Source organism: Trifolium pratense, linkage group LG1 (assembly GCF_020283565.1).
Source record: "Trifolium pratense cultivar HEN17-A07 linkage group LG1, ARS_RC_1.1, whole genome shotgun sequence".
NCBI lineage: Eukaryota > Viridiplantae > Streptophyta > Magnoliopsida > Fabales > Fabaceae > Trifolium > Trifolium pratense.
In genome coordinates this window covers 35,939,690-35,959,653 of record NC_060059.1, presented here as the reverse complement: position 1 = coordinate 35,959,653, position 19,964 = coordinate 35,939,690, and the positions used below count along the sequence as shown (strand labels likewise).

The window sequence follows — 19,964 nt, the reverse complement described above, 5'->3', positions numbered from 1 at the left end:
AGGGCGAGGAAAAGTACAAGGATTACACACCTCCCCCACTAAAGGAAAAAAAAATAAAAAAACAGAGTACAAACACTAAACTAGAATCACTATTTACAAGCACCGCCTCAACAATAACAACAGATGTTTTCTCTCCCCACCCCCCGTGATTCTTTTATACCCCCTGAATTTCCAATTTTACCCTTGCAAAAAACTTCGGTTTATATAAACCGAAGTTTTTTTTGCCTTGAAAACCGAAATTTACTCTGAATTTGTACTAGAAAAAATTTGGTTTCTGCGAACCGAAGTTTTTTGCAAGGGCAAAATCGGAATATTGGGGGGTATAAAAGAATCACGGGGATGGGGAGAGAAAACATCATAACAACATTCAATGTCCAAGTCCAACCCGAAAACAGGAAAAAAAAAAAGCCCAACCCAAGACCAAACACAAACAGAACACAGAAACAAGGGCGCAGAAAAACATGTAACCAATAGAGCTCCAAGGCAAACACAGATTCGCTGCAACTCAAAATAACTCCACACCAAAAATCACCTCTGTATACACAAAATTGGCTCCACCCTCCATTCATATAGGAGGCACTGATTGTCCTTTAAAGTACTCAAAAACCACTGCCACGAAATAACTATGATTTATTCCACCACCACCACCACCACCACCGAATGCTCCTCCGTTTGATCTCCAAAGATTCCTTAGTTCCGGCGGCGCCAAAGCCACCAGATAACAGTATTTCAGACCAGCAACAAATTATTTCTCACATGTTTCCCAAGATCAAAGCCTCTTAAATAATTTAGTAAAGTAAATACATCCGGTGGTAGAATTACCGTTAGCCTCAGCCACTTAAACACATCATACCAACATATTTCTCATTGGTTGTCATATTAACAAGAAAACTATATGTTGAAATGACCGTGAAATTGTCACCATTTGCCGGTACCCATCCCCAAACATCTTCCTCGTTCTTCAATCTAAAGTCATTGATAAAGTTCAACAACTCAGTTTCCAGAGTCGCCTCCCAGAGAAAAAGGTGTCGACGCCAACTAAAATCCTAACACATTCGACCATCCACCTCTTCACACAAATCTTTGATATATGTCTCTTTTCGATTTGAGATAGAAAAAAGCCGCGGGAATTTTTCTTTCAACGTCATGTCTCCAATCCATTTGTCTTGCCAAAATCTAGTAAGTGCTCCATTCCCGACCTTTCTCACCGCTTGTTGAGCAAACCAATTCACGTTCAGATTTATACATGTCGAACTAATATCCTTCCACCAAAGGGAGGCAAACCATGGGATATCTTCCGCTCCGAGAACAACCTTCTTTGTGATATTCTCTCCATATTTACTACGGAGAACTTGTTTCCAAAGAGCATGCATCACCACTTTCAATAAGTCTCCACCTCCACTTTGTAAGTAAACTTATGTTAAACACTCTCACATCCCTTACTCCTAGACCCCCCACTTCCTTAGGTTGGCACACACGTTTCCAATTTACCCAACTAATTTTTTTCGCACGAGAAAGACCTCCCCATAAGAATTGTAGTTGAATACTTCGCACTTTCATCCAAACTTTAACCGGCATTTTAAGATACGAAAGATAGAAAACCGGGATTGCATTGAGCACCGAGTTTAGGAGCACAATCCTTCCACCTAGACTCACATACTTGTTACCCCACGAGCCTAGTCTTTGACGAAGAGACTTCCTAGACCCTCCGCGACCAACAAGAACAGAAACGGAGCCAAAGGGTCCCCTTGCTTTAGACCCCGTTGAATATTAATCTCTGGTGTTGGGCTCCGATTAACGAGAACCGACATACTACCTGAATAAACACACACACGAATCCAAGATCTCCACTTCTCATCAAAACCAAATATCCGTAACATATAATCTAGAAAACTCTGAGAGATGGTCTGACGAAGTGTTTATAAACTAGAGGCAATCCTCACCTTACAAGTCGGTTTTGTAAGGATAAGTTAGACCTAATACCCATTTCTAAGATTTTGGACAATCTTTTAAGAGAAAAGACAAATATAGCCTATAGAATTTTAAAGTAATCACATTTTTTGTAGGGTTTTACTTTTCGCGCCCCTTAGAAATTCTTACACACACCCTAAAATTATCAAACTAACCCTCTCATTTTCTAGGATGCGAGCACCTTCCGCATTCTAAGTAGTCAGTGACAATATTTTTAATTCAAACACAGCGTCTGCGCCCACCTTGAAGGAAAAAATCTTGAAAAAATGAACTTCGCATTCTAGAAAACGAACTGAGTTCGCATCTTCATAATATGGATGTAAAAAAACTGGTGTGAGACAAAATTTCAACAACGGTGATCAGGCAAGTTTTAAACTACAACAACTAAAAAAACAATAACGTTATGATTTTATTGATTCTATAATCTTGAAAATAATAATAACATTGTCATTTATTGATCCTATAATGAAAGCACTACGAAGACCAGTTGAGTTACATGCATCTCATGAATATCAACATATTAAATCAACATTATAATTTTTTTTTGAAGAAGCTAAATTAGCTCACTCAAATTGGTACCATCTAGAATCGAACCTAAAACCTTAAGAAGGAGCACACTCAAATTATAAAAATTATTATAGCAATATCATACATAATACAAAATCTAATAACAAATCCTTTTTAAATCAATAAAATAAAAATAGAAGTGTAGGAGTATATATTTTTTGACATGTCACAAATCATCTTCCATCATCATAGGCAATCAATGGTTGATCCCTCAAGCTATCAAACCCAATAGTATTTCCAAGATAATAGCTATCACCAGTTTCATTATAAATGCTACAAGATGCTTCATGAAGCAAGCGTTGACTCTCCTCAAAATTTAGTTCTGCATCATTCCAAGGATGCTTCTCCAACCTTATACCATCCAACTCCATAGCCACTTCCTTCATACTAGGTCTTTCATCGCCTCTTAGTCTCATACACCTTGCAGCAAGAATAGCAACCTCATTAATCTCCTTCTTGTTATCATCACTCAAAACTCCAACTTGAATAGCTTCAAAGATTTTATCTTGTTTTAAACAAGATAAAAAGTGCATAGAAAGACTAATGCTCTCTTCCGGGCGATTAAAAGTAAGAGGTTTGTCTCCTGTTAAAAGCTCTGCAAGAACTACGCCAAAGCTATAAACATCACTTTTCTCGGTTAATTGATGTGTTTGCATATACTCCGGATCTAAGTATCCAAGAGTTCCTTGCACCATTGTTGCTATCTCGGTTTGATCAAGTGGAACCAATCTTGAAGCTCCAAAATCGGAAACTTTTGCAGTGTAATTATCATCCAAGAGAATGTTAGTACTTTTGACATCTCTATGAATAATTGGTATTGAAGCAGCGGAATGTAGATACGATAAAGCTCCAGCTGTTTCAGCTGCTATCCTTAAACGTGTTTTCCATGTTGGATTATTTGCTTTATCTTTAGTACTTTGTATGAAGTCAAAAAGTGTACCGTTGCTAACGAATTCATAAACCAAGGAAGGAACTTCGGTCTCTAAACAACATCCTAAGAGTTTGACGACATTCCTATGATTTATTTGGGACAAAACAACTACTTCGTTGATGAATTGTTCTATTTGATCTGCGTCTATTATTTTGGATTTTTTTACAGCGACGATTTTGTTGTCCGGTAAAATACCTTTGAAAACCGTGCCAAAACCTCCTCTACCAATAATTAAGCTTTCGTCATAGTTTTTGGTTGCTTTCTTAAGTTCCTCTTCCGTGAATATTTGAGCCGACTGCGATGTGTCTTCTCTTGTAGATAGTTGTTGTAGCAAAATGGAACCTCCATTTTGTTGAAAGAATTTTTGCTTTAGTTTGATGAGTTTCCTTTTTTGGTATGTCAAGTATAGAATTGAAATCAACACAAATAGGACAATGAGTCCAGCACTTGTTCCTGCAATTGAAAGGTGTTCAAGCCAATTCATTAATTGTTTTATAAATTATGGCAATCGCACAGTTTTGTTGCCTTAATCTTTTGATTAGTCAGGTAGTTAGTAAATTAAATCTATATAAATTTTTTTGTGAAGCATCTGTATTAAAATTGTTGTTGGTGATCGAACTCGAATATAATATGTGTATATTTGAATTCGAAAATAAATTTGGAAAATGGTTAGAGGCTTACCAATAGCAATCTTAGTAATAAGATCTCGTCTATTACACCCTCCTGCCAATGTTCCATTTCCAGATTGTCCATCTGGACAAAAGCATTCGTAACTCCCTTCGGTGTTGCGACAATGTTTTTCACTTATGCATGTGTTATTTGATGTCTTGCATTCGTCGATGTCTGTGTAAAAAGTAAGTCATTTTAAAGGAAAAAATATATATTTAATGTGTGGCAATTATGTTAAATAGATTTTTATAACAATCTTTAGTTTTTCCAACATTTTCATTTCTTTTCTTAAGTGAGAAGTAATGAATTAAATTTTTTCAATAAACTATAGTGTTTAATATCCAACGGTGAAGATTTAATTTCATGAAATAATTTAGATTCATTTAATGGTTAAGATTTTTCAACAAATAATTGAAGCATAAACAATGAACGCGAAATTACAAAATTAAATTAAAAGAGTTCGGTCGGTTTCAATAAATCCAACTGTAGTAAAAAAAATAAAGTTAGATAAACGAGATATAAAATTGTTAGACACACAAGGTAGTTCTCCTATTGAGATATAAAAGATGGATTTCTTCTTTTAAGTAAGAAGAAGATGATGAATTAAATTACCTTTGCAGCCATCTGGATGATAAGGGTTTCCGTCATAACCTTTGTTACATTTACATTGGTAACCAAAATCAATTTCCTCATCAAAGCAATCACTATTCTTTTTGCAAGCATAATCATCTTCACCCTTTGAAGCCTTACAATTTTTACTTCCAACACTCCAATCAATAATCATTGGAAGCCTCGCATAAGGAAAATAATCCAAATGAGAAACTAAAAAATTATACGATCCATCTTTAACAATAAATGAATTGCCACACCCGACAGTTTCCGTGGAATTTTCAAAACGAAAAGCTTCTATAGTTATATTCCTCATCATAGGTGGAATATCAGCTTGACAACAACCAATACCGGAACATGTTCCGTTTTGAATTCTGTTTCGATTACCATGACATCTTGTTAAGCAACCGGTCGAATATATTTCGTTGTTGTCAACACTGTTGAGATAACCGTAATTATCACAACCAACTGTTATGAACTTGTTTTCTTTGGGTGATATGACGAACCCATCAGGAATATTTAGATAGGGATGATTGTAATGATTGCTATCACAATATATGGAGACCAAAGTCGAAATTTCAATTTGTCCTTCGAGGAAGCTTATGTTCGAAACTGGTAAATTCCACAAGAATAATTTTGTGTCATTTTCACATGTGAGATTAAATTTGGATTCATTCGACTCTATGAAACAAGGTCCTTGATTTGGTATTGATGAATTCGATATACCAAATGGATATGGAACTTCGACATCTCCACATGTGGATTTGCAGCCGGGTAGGGATGTACAAAATGATTCATTTGATGCAAATACTATTGTTACCATTAAGATTTGGCATAGTTGTGTTAGCTTTGTGTTCGGTTGCATTGTGTTTTGTTTGTTTCAATTGACTAGTTATTTTGTAGCAAAAGGGAAGAAGAGGGTTTCATTATATATGTGATTTGTAAAATTTATATTATGGTTTTTTTTTATGACTTTCCCTTACTTGGGCTGCTTATTAAGTTTTGTTGACTTGGGATGAAGATTGAACTGGTATCCTCACATGTTTATTTGAAAAATAATTATGTTAGAAATTAATCACATAAGTAGAATTACTCTTTAGGTAATTAGCCCCCAAAACCACAATTTGTGACTTTTTGGCTGCTATAGTTAAGTTTTGTAGAATTATCCTAGTGTTGCTTATTTGGTAGTTGCAAGACACATTATTTTTATTGGTTTGAGTTCGAATACGAGATTCTGCGTTTCTTTACCCTTGAAATACGTGTTTGAAAAATAATATTAAATACTTACTCCTTCCGTCCCAAAATATAAGGAAAAATTGGTTAAATAAAGTTGATGTATTTGGTTAAAAATTTGGACTAAATACATCAACTTTTGTTGACTGATTTTTCTTTATATTTTGGGACAGAGGAAGTATAACGTAACACACCTTAAATATGAATATCTTAAATACGGTAATTAAGCCTCTCCATGAATCAAGAGCAACTTGTAGCAAGCAAACTAATTAGAGACAACGACTGAAAATTATATGCCAAATTAAGTTGTTCGATTTTATTTGAAATCTTTTTTTTTAACGCCTAAAGGATACGAAGGTGACAAACTAAGCAACTATGTTGGTATCCTAAAGAGGTCACCTAAAAAATACTCTAATGGAATATTTTGAACAGTGATGCTATACATCACGAAAGGCAACTTAGCGAATTCCACGAACATGTGTTAGAGTTACAGATTTTTTTCTTTTAAAAATAAAAATAAATACTATAATAATGTTGTTTTACAGAAAACATGGTGATGGCAATGCTATTCTTGGTTTTCGTGAATTCATATTTCGTGATTATAAGCATTTTCCTATTTTGAAATCTTATTTGGATTTTTTTTTGTTCGGTCTTATTTGAAATCTTATTATACTTTATTGAGGTGGAATATTTTTAAACAACTCTTTGAAAAGTAATTTTTTACTTGCAATTACAATATTAAAAAATTACAAGTTTGTAGTTTAGTCTATATCGGAGGCATCATTTTTAATTGCAGACAATTATTTGGGAAAATCTTTTAAGATAAAAGACAAGTATATATATAGTCGTATCTTAGCAGGCATATAGCCTATAGGATTTATAAAGTATTCCCATTTTTATATGACAAGAGGGCGGAAGCCTGATAGAAAGACAAACTCCGCATTGCAAACATGTGGAATTGAAATATTAACAAAATCAGTAAGAAAATATAAAAATAAAAACAGCAACAAAATTAGAACTAATAATATGAACAAACACTATATACAAATTTTATTGGATTATTCATATATTATACAAAGTCTATTTACAGAACTTATTGGATCATCCATACATACATAATACACAATCTAATATAAAACAAAATTAAAGTGATAGATTCAACATGTCACATTGCCACTCATAATCATCTTCCATCATTCAAGGACATTGGTACATGAACTTTCAAGCTGTCATACATACCCACTATATATCCATGATTGCTGCTATCACCAGTTTCATAATTAGTGTTTAATGATGTTTCTTGAAGTAAGGATTCAGTTTCCTCTAGATTTATTGTTATGAATCATGGAATCGAAGGGATAAAGATCATAGATGTCGGCAAGATAGAGTGCATAAGAGTATTCATGAGGAAGATACTCATAGAAATTCATATTGAATGAATATAGATTGATAAAAGAATGATTAAAATGTACAATGGAGTAGCTTATTTATAGAACCTATTTGGAGTAACTAACTCCCTAACTAACTTTCTAATATCCTAACCAACTTGGTAATCTATCAACTAACTCTAGTTGATTAACTAACTATCTATACTCTTAACAGCCTCCCTTAAAATCAACATTGGAAAATTTACCAATTTGAGTTTGAATTACAAAATCACAAAATTTTGGTGTCCAGATGAATCAAATACAATGCAGCCAATGTGTGCATGTGAAACTCAAACAAGGGAAGTGCCGGACCAAATCTTCCACTAGAACATGATCTTAATCCTAACACAATTTCCATCTCTGGTAACAAATCTCAGCACCTAACAGAACTAAGAATGCATATGTTGTAATAAAAGTAGGAATCAACATCAAATAAGAAGAGAGTGGATCCAGCTGCTTCACATCCTTTCTGAATCATAGTGTAAAGATAAAACAATACTCCACTGAGCCAAATGAATTTCTTTGTATTTTGTTGATAAACTGAACAAACTTGCACCAAATTTAATCTGAACCAATCATACATTCAGCCCATTGTCTTGAAGCAGAAATTGTAAGCAAGGGTCCAAACTCCATAGTGAAGTGTAGAATGCTACTAGTAAGCTACGACAACCATGTAATGTTTTGGAATTATGCTTCAATACAGACAATTACAAACACCTTTCAAACACTACCATCATGTTTACATCTAAATCAAAGCTCACCTATATCAATCAGCATTGAAGATATTGCAATGGACCAAGAATCAAAAGAACTCCAATATATGAGCTTCAAATCCAAGCAACTTCCAAATACCAAAGCACAATGAGATGAGTGTAGTTCACATAACTCAATTCAAAATTGTGAACAGCCAGACTCAAGCCAAGATGCAAAGGACACGTTATCATTCCAATTTCCATGTTCAATCTTCTAAACTCTAAGAACAAAGCAACAGTAACAAGAAGCATAATGATACCATACGAAAACTGAAAGAACGTTGCCTCCAGGATCAAAAACAAAGTGCGATGATTTTAAAGAATGATAGCACAGCGATAACATCATTGCAACGAAAAATACATTCGATGTAAACAGAGAGAATCGAAACGAATTTGTTCCGTCGGGATCAAAAACTATGATGCATAGACCAAGATGGTGAGAAAAGAAAACGATGCTCGCCGGCGGCAGTAGCAAATCAGAAAGCGTCTCACCTTTCTTGCTATTTTGATCTTGATCTCGCTTGTACGTTGCCTTCATGTTGACGCTCGACTTTGATCGGAGAAGAAAACGCGTGAACGGTGGATTGTGAGATCACAGAATCATGATGTTCTGCTAGTGTGGATTTGTTCAAGAAACATTCAATTTGCCCAATCTTGACAGTGCAGCTTTTGATCTCTGGTTTCACAATCTCAATTGATCTGATCTGAACATTTTCAGAATGAAAATTACCAAAATTGAAATTGCAGGAATCATTTGCTGTAATTGATTCAAGAACAGAGGTAGATGATTGTGAAATCTCCCCTACTGCCTCTGAAATTGAATCACTTGAAGAATCTTGAATATGGATTGAAACAGCAGAGCTTGAACCAGCTTCTTGAACTTGATCTTCTTCACAATTTTCAGAACCGTGAGCGGAAGCGCAATCTTCATCTTCATCCCTCGGGTATCGCTCTGATACCATGTTATGAATCATGGAATCGAAGGGATAAAGATCATAGATGTCGGCAAGATAGAGTGCATAAGAGTATTCATGAGGAAGATACTCATAGAAATTCATATTGAATGAATATAGATTGATAAAAGAATGATTAAAATGTACAATGGAGTAGCTTATTTATAGAACCTATTTGGAGTAACTAACTCCCTAACTAACTTTCTAATCTCCTAACCAACTTGGTAATCTATCAACTAACTCTAGTTGATTAACTAACTATTTATACTCTTAACATTTACCTCTGATCTAGTCCAAGGATGTTTTTCCCCTAGTCTCATACCTTCCAACTCCATAGCCACTTCCTTCATGCTAGGTCTTTCCTCTCCTTTAAGTCTCAAGCAGTTTGCTGCAAGAATAGCAACCTCTTTAATCTCATCCTTGTTATCATCATTTAAGATACCAACTCGATGAACTTCAAACACGCGATTCTCTCTTAAACAAGATAAGAAGTGAATAGAAAGGTTTCGTTTTTCTTCTGGCCTATAAACGGAAATAGGTTTCTCTCCTGTTAATAGCTCTGCAAGAACTACGCCAAAACTATAAACATCACTTTTATCAGTTAATTGATGTGTTTGCATATACTCTGGATCTAAATATCCAAGAGTTCCTTGTACCACTGTGGCTATCTTCGTATGATCAAGTGGAACCAATCTTGAAGCTCCAAAATCGGACACTTTTGCAGTGTAATTTTCATCTAAGAGAATGTTGGTACTTTTTACATCTCTATGGATAATAGGTATTGATGCAGCTGAATGTAGATACGATAAAGCTCCGGCTGTCTCTGATGCTATCCTTAAACATGTTTTCCATGTTACATTATTAGCATTATCTATATTGTGCATGAAATCGAAAAGGGTACCGTTGCTAACAAATTCATAAACTAGTAAAGGAACTTGTGTTTCCAAACAACATCCTAAGAGTTTGACAACATTCCTATGATTTATTTGGGACAAAACAACTACTTCATTTATGAATTGCTCGATTTGATTTTGGTCAATTATTTTGGACTTTTTGACAGCGACGATTTTGTTGTCGGGTAAAATTCCTTTGAAGACTACCAAAACCTCCTCTACCGATGATTAAATTTTCGTCCTAGTTTTGGGTGGCCTTCTTAAGTTCCTCTTCTTTGAATATTTGAGCAGTTCTTGACGCGTCTTCTCTTTTAGAGAGTTGGCTTAACAAGATAAAACCACCGTTTTGTTGAAAGAATTTCTCTTTTAACTTTTTGAGTTTTCTTGTCTGATAATATAAAGTACAATGCTGAACTCCCCACAAATAGAATAATAAAACCTACACTTGCTCCTGCAATCAAAAATTGTTAAAGGTAATGAAGAATTGACATAAACACAAATGTTGAACATAATAATAATTTGAAACAGAACAATATTAATTGAATAGCCACGTAACACATGTTGGTATCATGTAAGTGTCATATCCCTTCATGGTTTGGGCACCAAATTCAACTTCAATCTAAAGCGCAGGTGCTAGGTTGAAAGCAATTCTAGAATTATTTGTTCTGTTTTTTATAGTTATAATTTGGAGGAAAATAATTAAATGGAAGCATTCTTAGTTGCTTACCAATAGAGACCTTTGCAAGTTCATTTTGTCCACGACACCCTCCTTCTTTTGTTCCTTTTCCAATTTGACCCTCAGGACAGAAACATTTGTAAGACCCATCGGTATTGCGACAATGATTTTTATCTAAACATGTATGCTTAGATGTCTTACATTCATCAATATCTGCAAATGCATATCTCAGATGTATTTCATGTCACACATCATTAATATTATTTAAACAAATATTTTTTTCTAATTTACTAGTTGATAACAACATTAATATTCGCAATGTTAGAACTAAAATTGCACAATCCTAATACATACGAGTTTTGATTAGTGTAATGAGATAATAATAGGGAGTAATGGAATAAACATTTTTAAATTATCAAGAGGTGGTGTAGAAAAAACCACAAAATTATTATTGTTAACATAGAGACAGAGTTACCAAGTATATCTCTGTTAGTAGGGTAGAGATAGTTCATGTAATCTCGTCAAAACTGAAAGATCATTTATCACTAAAATATTCTATTAATTAAAATAATAAAAAAAAAACAGAGCACATAGTCAATTCACGAAACTGAGATTTTAGAGTCATGATCAATGAACATTTAATTTAGACATGTTTTTATGCATGCAATTGATGACTTCTTATTGTTGTGCCTAAAAAGACAGTATTATATTGCAACTAGCAAAATTTAATATCGATATGGTAGAAAAGAAAGAAGAAATAAAAATAGTCAACAATGTGAAAGCAAAAAAGCAAAGACAGCTAGCTATAGTGGCAACCTATTGATAAATGATTGAGTGTTTATAAAATTCAAAAAAACAAACCAATCACAATATTTGCTCATGAGGGGTTCATTTAGTAATTTTCAGACCCTCTTGAAAACTTTTGAATGATGAAAAAACAAGCTCAATTTTCTTGTTCATCATATTTACAAACACTAGTATCAATATTTACTACAACTCTTCTCCTTTTCCATCAAAATTCTCTAGCTAAACATCACCAACCATGTCCAACTTCATCATGTGGCAGAATTCACAACATAACATATCCATTTCGTCTCAAAACCGATCCAAACCAGTGTGGCGACTCAAGGTACGAATTAGATTGCAACGAATTCGGTGCATCATTAACTATGTTCTCGGGGAAATACTACGTACAACACATCGATTACAAGAGATATACAATTTCATTAAGCGACGCCGGTGCAGTGGAAGATACTAATTGCTCTTCCATACCACGGTACTTTCTATACGACCGTAGTTTCCATAATATTCTTTATGGTGAACAGGATTTTGGATCTGAACCGTTCCTTTTGGATCTAAGTCCACCAAGAGTCGCATATTTCAATTGTTCTAATCCAGTTAAAGATCCACGGTATGTTACCGTGGACACAAGTCATTGTAGCATACGAGGAATTGGTCATGTGTATGCTGTTTTGGAACAATCATTGTCTGAGTATAGTTTTGAGGATATTAAGATTGGGTGTGAGTTTATGGTGGCTACGTTGACTAAGGAATGGTTTGAGGACATTAGGAAGGGGAATGTTTCTTATGATGAGATTCATGGGTTGATTGTCGATGGATTTGAGGTTTCTTGGTTACCCGCGGTTTGTGAAAGTCGATGTGGTAAAGGGACAATTTGTGAGGTTGTTGATGAAAAAAGTGGACAAGTTAAATGTGGGAAGCGATTCTGTCATTATGCTTACCAAACAACCAATAAGTGTGGTATGTATCATTGGCATATGCCACCTTCTCTGTCTTTTTTCTTCATGTTTAGATTCTGTCGTTTGAGTTTTCGCAAAATGTTACTAGCTGTTAGTGTATCATGTTTGGAAAAAATAGTGAATAGTTGATAAATAACAAGTTTGTTGATAGGGAATGAATTATAGCTAACGGATAAGCTAGTTCATACATAAGCTGACCGATTGAACTTGTAATGTTTGATAAAACTAACGGTTTAACTAACTGATAAAATATGAAATGACATAAAAACATATATATTTACTATTTTCCAATTAAGATAGAAAGAGTAAATTTGGCAGAAAAAATAATAAGCTATAAGTTCAAACATTACTTAAAATAGCTTATTGAAAAGCGCTATAAATTACTAGCAAACAACATTATAAGTTGTGAGAAAAATGGTTCCAGAACAGGTCTAATTTAGTCCTATATGAAAATTTAGACTATAGTATATGGCAACCTCAGATTATGAGTGAATTTCCTTTAAACAGTCATAATTTACTTATAAAAATCAATGTTTAATTGTTGCTCCATGCAAGTCTTTTAATAAGCTAACAATATTATTGTTTTGTGCTATTTCAGAACTTCAACAGCAGATATTTGGTTATATCCGCGGTAAGGATTAAATTTCTTCTTTATTCTTTCTTGGAAATATTGAGACCCTTCTTTAATTGATCTTATATTGGAGTTATATGTATAATATCTTCGATTTACTAAGTTGCATTTTTTCCTGTGTTTTGCAGCTTATCTTAGAGGCATTTTTATTGGTAAGAACTTTCTACTTATTTTGTTATACATCTCAAATTGTATACATAAGAATTTGTTTTCATATTCTATATTTGAACAAAGTTAAATTATACTGAAACATGCAACTTCTCCTAATTCTTATGAAATACCATTGCAGGACTTGGAAGTAGAATCACATTTAGCACAAGACAATTGGACAATCCAGTTGGACTAGAATATTTTGATGGAGGAATATTCATAGGAAGAAAAGTTATACCGATATTCGTAGCAGCTAGATTTATATTTGGAGTTACAGTTCTACTTGTGCTATTTATCTATAAATGGAGAAGAAGACATGTATCAATGTATGATAACATTGAAAACTTTTTGCTTGAGAGCAATCTAAATCCAATTAGGTATGAGTACAAAGAAATCAAGAAGATGACCGGAGGTTTCAGAGTGAAATTAGGTCAAGGTGGTTTCGGTGCTGTGTACAAAGGAAAGCTAAGAAGTGGACCGGATGTCGCAATAAAGATGTTGACAAAAACAAATGTTAATAATGGACAAGATTTTATTAATGAAGTTGCGACCATTGGAAGAATACATCATGTTAATGTAGTTCGTTTGGTTGGATATTGTGTTGAAGGAAAAAAGAGTGCGTTGGTTTATGAATTCATGCCGAATGGATCGTTGGATAAATACATTTTCCCTAAAGAAGGAGTTGTCCCTTTGAGTTATGAGAAAGTATATGAAATATCTCTTGGAATAGCTCGTGGGATATCGTATCTACATCAAGGTTGTGATATGCAAATTCTTCATTTTGATATCAAACCTCATAATATCCTTCTAGATGAAGATTTTGTTCCGAAGGTTTCGGATTTTGGACTTGCAAAGCTATATCCTGTGAACGATAGCATTGTTCCGTTAACTGCGGCCAGAGGAACTTTGGGTTACATGGCTCCTGAATTGTTCTATAAAAATATCGGAGGAGTTTCTTACAAGGCTGATGTATATAGTTTTGGAATGCTTTTGATGGAAATGGCAGGTAAAAGGAAGAACATGAATCCTAACGCAGAGCATTCGAGTCAACATTACTTCCCATTTTGGATTTATGATCAATTTAAAGAAGAGAAAGATATCGAAATAATGGAAGATGTCTCAGAAGAGGGAATGACTATAGCTAAAAAGATGTTCATGGTTGCGCTTTGGTGTATTCAGTTGAAACCGAGTGGTCGTCCTTCAATGAACAAAGTAGTAGAGATGCTTGAAGGGAAAACGGAAAGCACTGAACTACCTCCAAGGCCTTCTTTTTATCCAAATGAAAATTATAAACATCATGAAGAAATCGACTCTGATCAATCATCATGGGGTGATTCCACTAGTATTGGTCAAGCCTCGACTAATTATTCACTGGACAGTTCCTCTTGACAAACAGCAATCATATCAGCAGAACTTTGGTGATGTTATTTGAGTGTGTGAGATTTTCTGGTTTGAAACTATGAAATGTTTAGATAATTTTTCTGTGACTCCATCCTGTGGCAAAGAAAATAAGGCTTTGTTGTAATTCTTCAACTCATTATTCTTTTCTTCTTTATTTGTTTCTCTTGTGGTGCAAAGTGTAATTTAATTCATGCTGCTGTTCATTCTAACTACTATCTTAACAGAGTGAAAATTACATTACATCTTTATCCAAAACCTTTAGACATTCAATACTTAATTTTGCTTTGAATACTAGCCTCTGTGTAGTAGAACCATTGACTTTGATACGATTTTTTGCACCAAGCACACTCAAAAACTGTTTCTTCATGTGAGAACCTAATCACTTTTCTGGTGCTACTGCAGTAGCCAGAAAAATATTGAGAACTCAAAAGCTCTTACCTTATTGTCTATTTTTCTAACACTTCAATGTATAGCTCATTGCTCTAATGGCTTGAGATCTCCCATTTTCTTTCAATTTCACTGACTTTCTATTTCTCAAAGTTTACATGAACATGTTCACACATAGAGATACCTTATGCAATATAAGCTCTAAATACAGGTCTTGAACTAATCAATAGCCGTCATAACAGAATTTAGTTAAATCAGTAACGACCATGCACAAGTTTTGTTTCACCATTAGATCAATAAGTTTCATCATAATTGAGTCAATCCATTGGTGGAATGCTGAAAAGTTTTGTGTAAACAAATAATGTGAATCAATACAAAAGAAAAAATCCCATCTTTTCTGTGAGATGATATATTAATCTTCCACTAGATTTAATGAAAGTTATCATTATATTATACTATTCATAATAATTGATCTTTCCTTGACATGAAAATACCATAGTTACTTTCTTCAGTAGGACACATCTTAAAGAAATAGCCCGAAATCTGTTCAGTTTTGATATTTCCAATTATGTTGCAGTAAGTGTTAATTTGCATTATGAAGGCCGAATCAGTGAAACAGGATGAGAAAAAATTCGTTACAAGTGAACGCTAACACGGATATAATTTATAAAACATAGCTTATATAACATTTGATGAACCTGAATGTAGAGTCATTTACTCAATTTCAGGTATAACTTCTAACTCAAAATTCAGATGTCTAGATGGAACAACTGCATTTGTTCCATTAGCACCAATAGAGTCAAAAGGAGTAGGGGGTGCCAGTAATTTTTCTCCCTCACCTTCAAGCATTTGAACCACAGTTTTCATCGATGGACGATCCACCGGATTCCATTGGATACACCAAAGTCCCACAAGGGCGAGCTTTTTTGCAATTCTAACATCTCCCGCTTCCTCAATATTAACTTGTACGTCTTTACCTTCAATCAGATTATGAATCCATTCCGGATACAAAACTTCGAATGTTTCCTCAGCTGACACATCAGTATTCTTTCTTCCTCCAACCATCTCGAGCAACAACATTCCGTAGCTATAAATATCAGATTTATAAGATACATTTCCAAAGTTTCTCGAGAAAACTTCTGGTGCAATGTATCCTAATGTTCCTCTAGCTGCAGTCATAGAAACCGTGCTTTGATTTTTCGGACACAATTTAGCAAGTCCGAAGTCAGTAATTTTAGGACTCAAATTATCATCTATTAACACATTGTGTGGATTAATATCAAAGTGAAGTATTCTATGATCACAACCAACATGAAGATACTCAATCCCTTTTGCAACACCGATAGCAATTTGTTGCAACTTTTCCCAACCAAGAAAAACATCCTTGTTCTCCGGTGGTGCCAAGAAATTCTGCAACGGCCCATTTGGAAACAAATCATAGACAAGAGCACGGTGGAATCCATCAGCGCAGAATCCAAGCAAACGAACGACATTGACATGATGAATTTTTCCCATGGTTCCGACTTCATTAATGAAATCGTTTCCATCTCCTTGTGTTTCATTGAGTACCTTCACAGCTACCAGAATTTCTTGGGAGAGCATGCCTTTGAACACAGCTCCATGTGCTCCTTCTCCTAAACTCTCCTTAAAACCATTTGTTATTCTCTTAATATCAGCATAAGTGAATCTTGTAGGTTTCATTGCCCTATAATCCTCTAAGAACTTCTCTATCCTTGCTATGTCATCCCCTTTCATCTTAAAATAGCGATAAATTTGAAGTAGTCCATTTGTCAATAGCAGCAAAACCATTGATCCAACTATAGCCCCTGTTCATGAAAATCATGTCACATACATAATAAATTATTACCAACTATATTGTTCTTCATCATTATGTAACATATATAACAAAGTCAAAATTACTTCCCTTATCCTAAAATTTTAGCTAGTCCTTTATCATTTTTTTTTCAATATAAACTCACTTTTTTTCTAAGAACTTACTTGTATTAGTGAGACTCATATGTTCTAAAATATTAATTTCTAGCCAAATATTGATTATATGAAAAAACTTGATTACAATGACAGTGAGATACATTTTTATATTATGATCCTAACTAAGCTAAATAATCTAAATTAACATGCAACTAATCATAGCCAACCTATACACCTACCTCTAAAAAAGTCCAACTAATATTCTACTTTCTAAGTTCTAACAACGTGTGCTACAAGCCAACTCACACACACAATCTATTGTATGATTATATCAGTCCTACCACCAATTAGAATTTATAAAGTTAATATAAAAGACTATTATAGGCCAATTGACAAAAACAAAATAATCAACAAATTAAAACAAATATGTTGACCAAAAAATGAAACAAAGAAAAGATAAATTTGTAGTAATTTGAAATTAGAAATTAAGATAAAAAAAAAAAAAAAAAGACCAATATAGTAATTTTGCTAACAAATTCTTCTGTTCAAGGTTTTAAATTGCGGACCGCATCACCTGATGCGGCCGCAATATTGCGGATGCGGTAGGCACTGCAACCGCATCGGACCGCAATTGCGGTGTGAACTCAAATCACACGTGATGCCGCAACGCAACCGCAACGCAACAGCATTTCACCGCAACACAACGGAGTTTTGACTGCAACGGCCGCAACGGTTCAATCCAATATTCCATTTCGTAAAAATTCAGAGAATCTCACCTTTATTTTTTCCTTTATGTCCTTTCATTTTAGAGTTTCTGTCTTCTTATGTCTCGATGACTTAAAAATGAATTAAAATTTATATAGAATTATAAGTAAAAGATATATAAGGAATTACAATAATTATAGTATTTTTTCTGTGTTTGTGCGGATAAAAAATTATTTCACGTCGCAACGGCCGCAATTGCATCGCAGTGTCCGCATTAGCCGCAATCGCAATACCTGCAACCGCAACCGCATCCACGACCGCAACCGCAATTTAAAACCTTGCTTCTGTTAGTTGAATAAATTCTAATGATATTTATGACCAACATTCCAAAATAATCCCCTCCGGTCACTATTATACGTAAAGATTCACTTTTCAGATTCATTTAATAACTTATTCATCTAATATATATTATCGACCAAATATATTATAGCCATCAAATGAGACATGGAAGAAAATTTCATACCAGCAGTAATGAGAAGAACAGTAGATCTTGCAATTCCATCCGATTTACAAACATAACATTCAACTTCACCATTTTTACCACCATTCTTCCATTTACATTTTTGCCCTTGAACTGCACAAAAACTATAATTAGGTTTAGACCATTCCATAATCAAACTCTCAGTAATATCATCTTCCCATTCTTCAACCATCCAACCAACATTCAAAACATCACTCACTTTTCTACAAGAAACCAATTCAGGATCAATAAAATCACCATCAGAATCACGTTGCAATATCGAACACCCGTTATTCGAATTGCAACGAAAGAACGAAACGTTACGCTGTATATTAAACTCATGGAAGTGTAACAGAAAAGGTGAAACTGATGAATTTCCTAGTTTTAATAATTGACTTGCAAGACAATTCTTTGGATCATAGATTTGGAATTTTTGTGATTTGTAGTCTATCTGTTTGATGAAAAGCTTGAGTGAAAGTTTGGGAAATTCTAGAACAGTTTCATCTTTATCTGTACATGATAATTCAAAACCTTTAGGATTGGTTTGATTCATGTTGTTGTTTTTGAGATGAAATGGAAATTGAATTTGAACTTTTCCACATTTTTCAGTGCAATGATTTTTGGATGTTACTGGTTTTGTTAATAGGAGAAAGAATAGAGTTAGTAGAAAGGGGAAATTGTGAAAATTGGCCATTTTTTTGGATGATTTTGCAGGTTTAGGATGTTGATATAGTTTGAAGTTGGAAATAAATATCATTTTTATCATTTTCTATAATAAAATTTGCATGTGGACAAGTTGACATGGGTAACCAGTGAGTTTGTTAAATATTGAATATATTCATTTTTATAAGGTTCAATATTGAATACTCTATTCGATCCTATATACAAGAAACATTTCACTTTTTAAATTCATTATAAAATTAATATCTCTAGACAATAATATAATCTAAATACATAAATTTTACAATAAATTTAAAAAGTGAAATGTTTCTGCAATGTTATATCAACATCAAAAATCTAGATGAAAAAACGACATTATATTCTTTTTACTCGTAGCACGATTATCGAAACATAAAAATATATTAAAAAAAGCAATCTTTGTTGCTTAGAGCTGAAATAAATTTCTGCAACGAACCATCTGGAAAAAAGTCATATCCATCAGCACAATAGCCAAGCAAACAGACAACATTGAGATGGTGGATATTTTGCCCATAGTTCCAACTTTAGTTAACTAAGTGCTCTTCTCAATTTTTGACTTCTTACCATTTCTTTTCAATTTTTCCGCGGCCCAATTTTATTCTTAACATAAACAGATTGGTCCTTAACATTTTTACATGAATGACTAGGGGTGATCGTATCCGAATCAATCCAAAAGTAAAACCATAAACCGAAATCACAAAAAACAGCATTTAGTTTTAACCGTACAGATCATTTTTCTTTCAAACCGCACCGTTTGGTTTGGTTTGCGGTTTTCATTTAAAAAAATCAAACCAAACCAAACCAAACCGTAATACTTAACTTAGTTTTATCAACTATTAACAATCAACCCAAATTGAGTCCATAAAACAATAGGCTGTCAAAACATATCATTTCACGCGATCGAAAACTATATTGTTGGTATTAAAAATAAGTTATTATGTATATGCAATTTCTGTATATGCATATTGTATCATGTAAACAATAAAATAAAATATAATTTCATATGTTTATTTTATAACAAGTTTGGTTTGGATGACTTTTTAAAAATCAACCGAACGAAACCGAACCGCATGCATTTTTATCTCGCGGTTAGGATGACTT

General features: G+C 33.8%; 3 protein-coding genes and 1 pseudogene across 3 annotated transcripts; 1 reads left to right on the top strand and 3 right to left on the bottom strand.

Moving 5' to 3' along the window:
• Window positions 1-2,680: 2,680 nt before the first annotated feature.
• LOC123910314 (putative wall-associated receptor kinase-like 16) lies at window positions 2,681-5,641 on the bottom strand. Its single transcript, XM_045961413.1, has 3 exons — window positions 4,751-5,641; window positions 4,151-4,312; window positions 2,681-3,922 (listed from the first exon to the last, which is right to left on the bottom strand). The coding sequence occupies exons 1-3, from the start codon at window positions 5,610-5,612 to the stop codon at window positions 2,712-2,714; spliced, it is 2,235 nt and encodes a 744-aa protein (XP_045817369.1). The 5' UTR covers window positions 5,613-5,641; the 3' UTR covers window positions 2,681-2,711.
• A 3,018-nt stretch (window positions 5,642-8,659) lies between these two features.
• LOC123893238 lies at window positions 8,660-10,831 on the bottom strand (annotated as a pseudogene).
• Window positions 10,832-11,533: 702 nt separating this feature from the next.
• Window positions 11,534-14,777, top strand: LOC123910353 (LEAF RUST 10 DISEASE-RESISTANCE LOCUS RECEPTOR-LIKE PROTEIN KINASE-like 2.1). Its single transcript, XM_045961452.1, has 4 exons — window positions 11,534-12,442; window positions 13,040-13,072; window positions 13,201-13,224; window positions 13,362-14,777. The coding sequence occupies exons 1-4, from the start codon at window positions 11,608-11,610 to the stop codon at window positions 14,609-14,611; spliced, it is 2,142 nt and encodes a 713-aa protein (XP_045817408.1). The 5' UTR covers window positions 11,534-11,607; the 3' UTR covers window positions 14,612-14,777.
• Window positions 14,778-15,277: 500 nt separating this feature from the next.
• Window positions 15,278-18,978, bottom strand: LOC123910403 (rust resistance kinase Lr10-like). The gene is made up of 2 exons (XM_045961502.1): window positions 18,168-18,978; window positions 15,278-16,836 (listed from the first exon to the last, which is right to left on the bottom strand). Exons 1-2 carry the CDS (start codon window positions 18,928-18,930, stop codon window positions 15,725-15,727), a joined length of 1,875 nt encoding a protein of 624 aa, XP_045817458.1. The 5' UTR covers window positions 18,931-18,978; the 3' UTR covers window positions 15,278-15,724.
• Window positions 18,979-19,964: the final 986 nt, after the last annotated feature.

Bases quoted from the DNA above. Each gene is read 5' to 3' on its own strand.
- LOC123910314 (XM_045961413.1), bottom strand. From the start codon at position 5,612: ATGCAACCGAACACAAAGCTAACACAACTATGCCAAATCTTAATGGTA. The intron at 4,313-4,750 runs GTAATTTAATTC...CTTTTTACACAG, and splicing joins TCATCCAGATGGCTGCAAAG to ACATCGACGAATGCAAGACA. The intron at 3,923-4,150 runs GTAAGCCTCTAA...TTTCAATTGCAG, and splicing joins TATTACTAAGATTGCTATTG to GAACAAGTGCTGGACTCATT.
- LOC123910353 (XM_045961452.1), top strand. From the start codon at position 11,608: ATGATGAAAAAACAAGCTCAATTTTCTTGTTCATCATATTTACAAACA. The intron at 13,073-13,200 runs GTAAGGATTAAA...TGTGTTTTGCAG, and splicing joins GATATTTGGTTATATCCGCG to CTTATCTTAGAGGCATTTTT. The intron at 13,225-13,361 runs GTAAGAACTTTC...ATACCATTGCAG, and splicing joins TCTTAGAGGCATTTTTATTG to GACTTGGAAGTAGAATCACA.
- LOC123910403 (XM_045961502.1), bottom strand. From the start codon at position 18,930: ATGATAAAAATGATATTTATTTCCAACTTCAAACTATATCAACATCCT. The intron at 16,837-18,167 runs GTATGAAATTTT...TTTCATGAACAG, and splicing joins TGTTCTTCTCATTACTGCTG to GGGCTATAGTTGGATCAATG.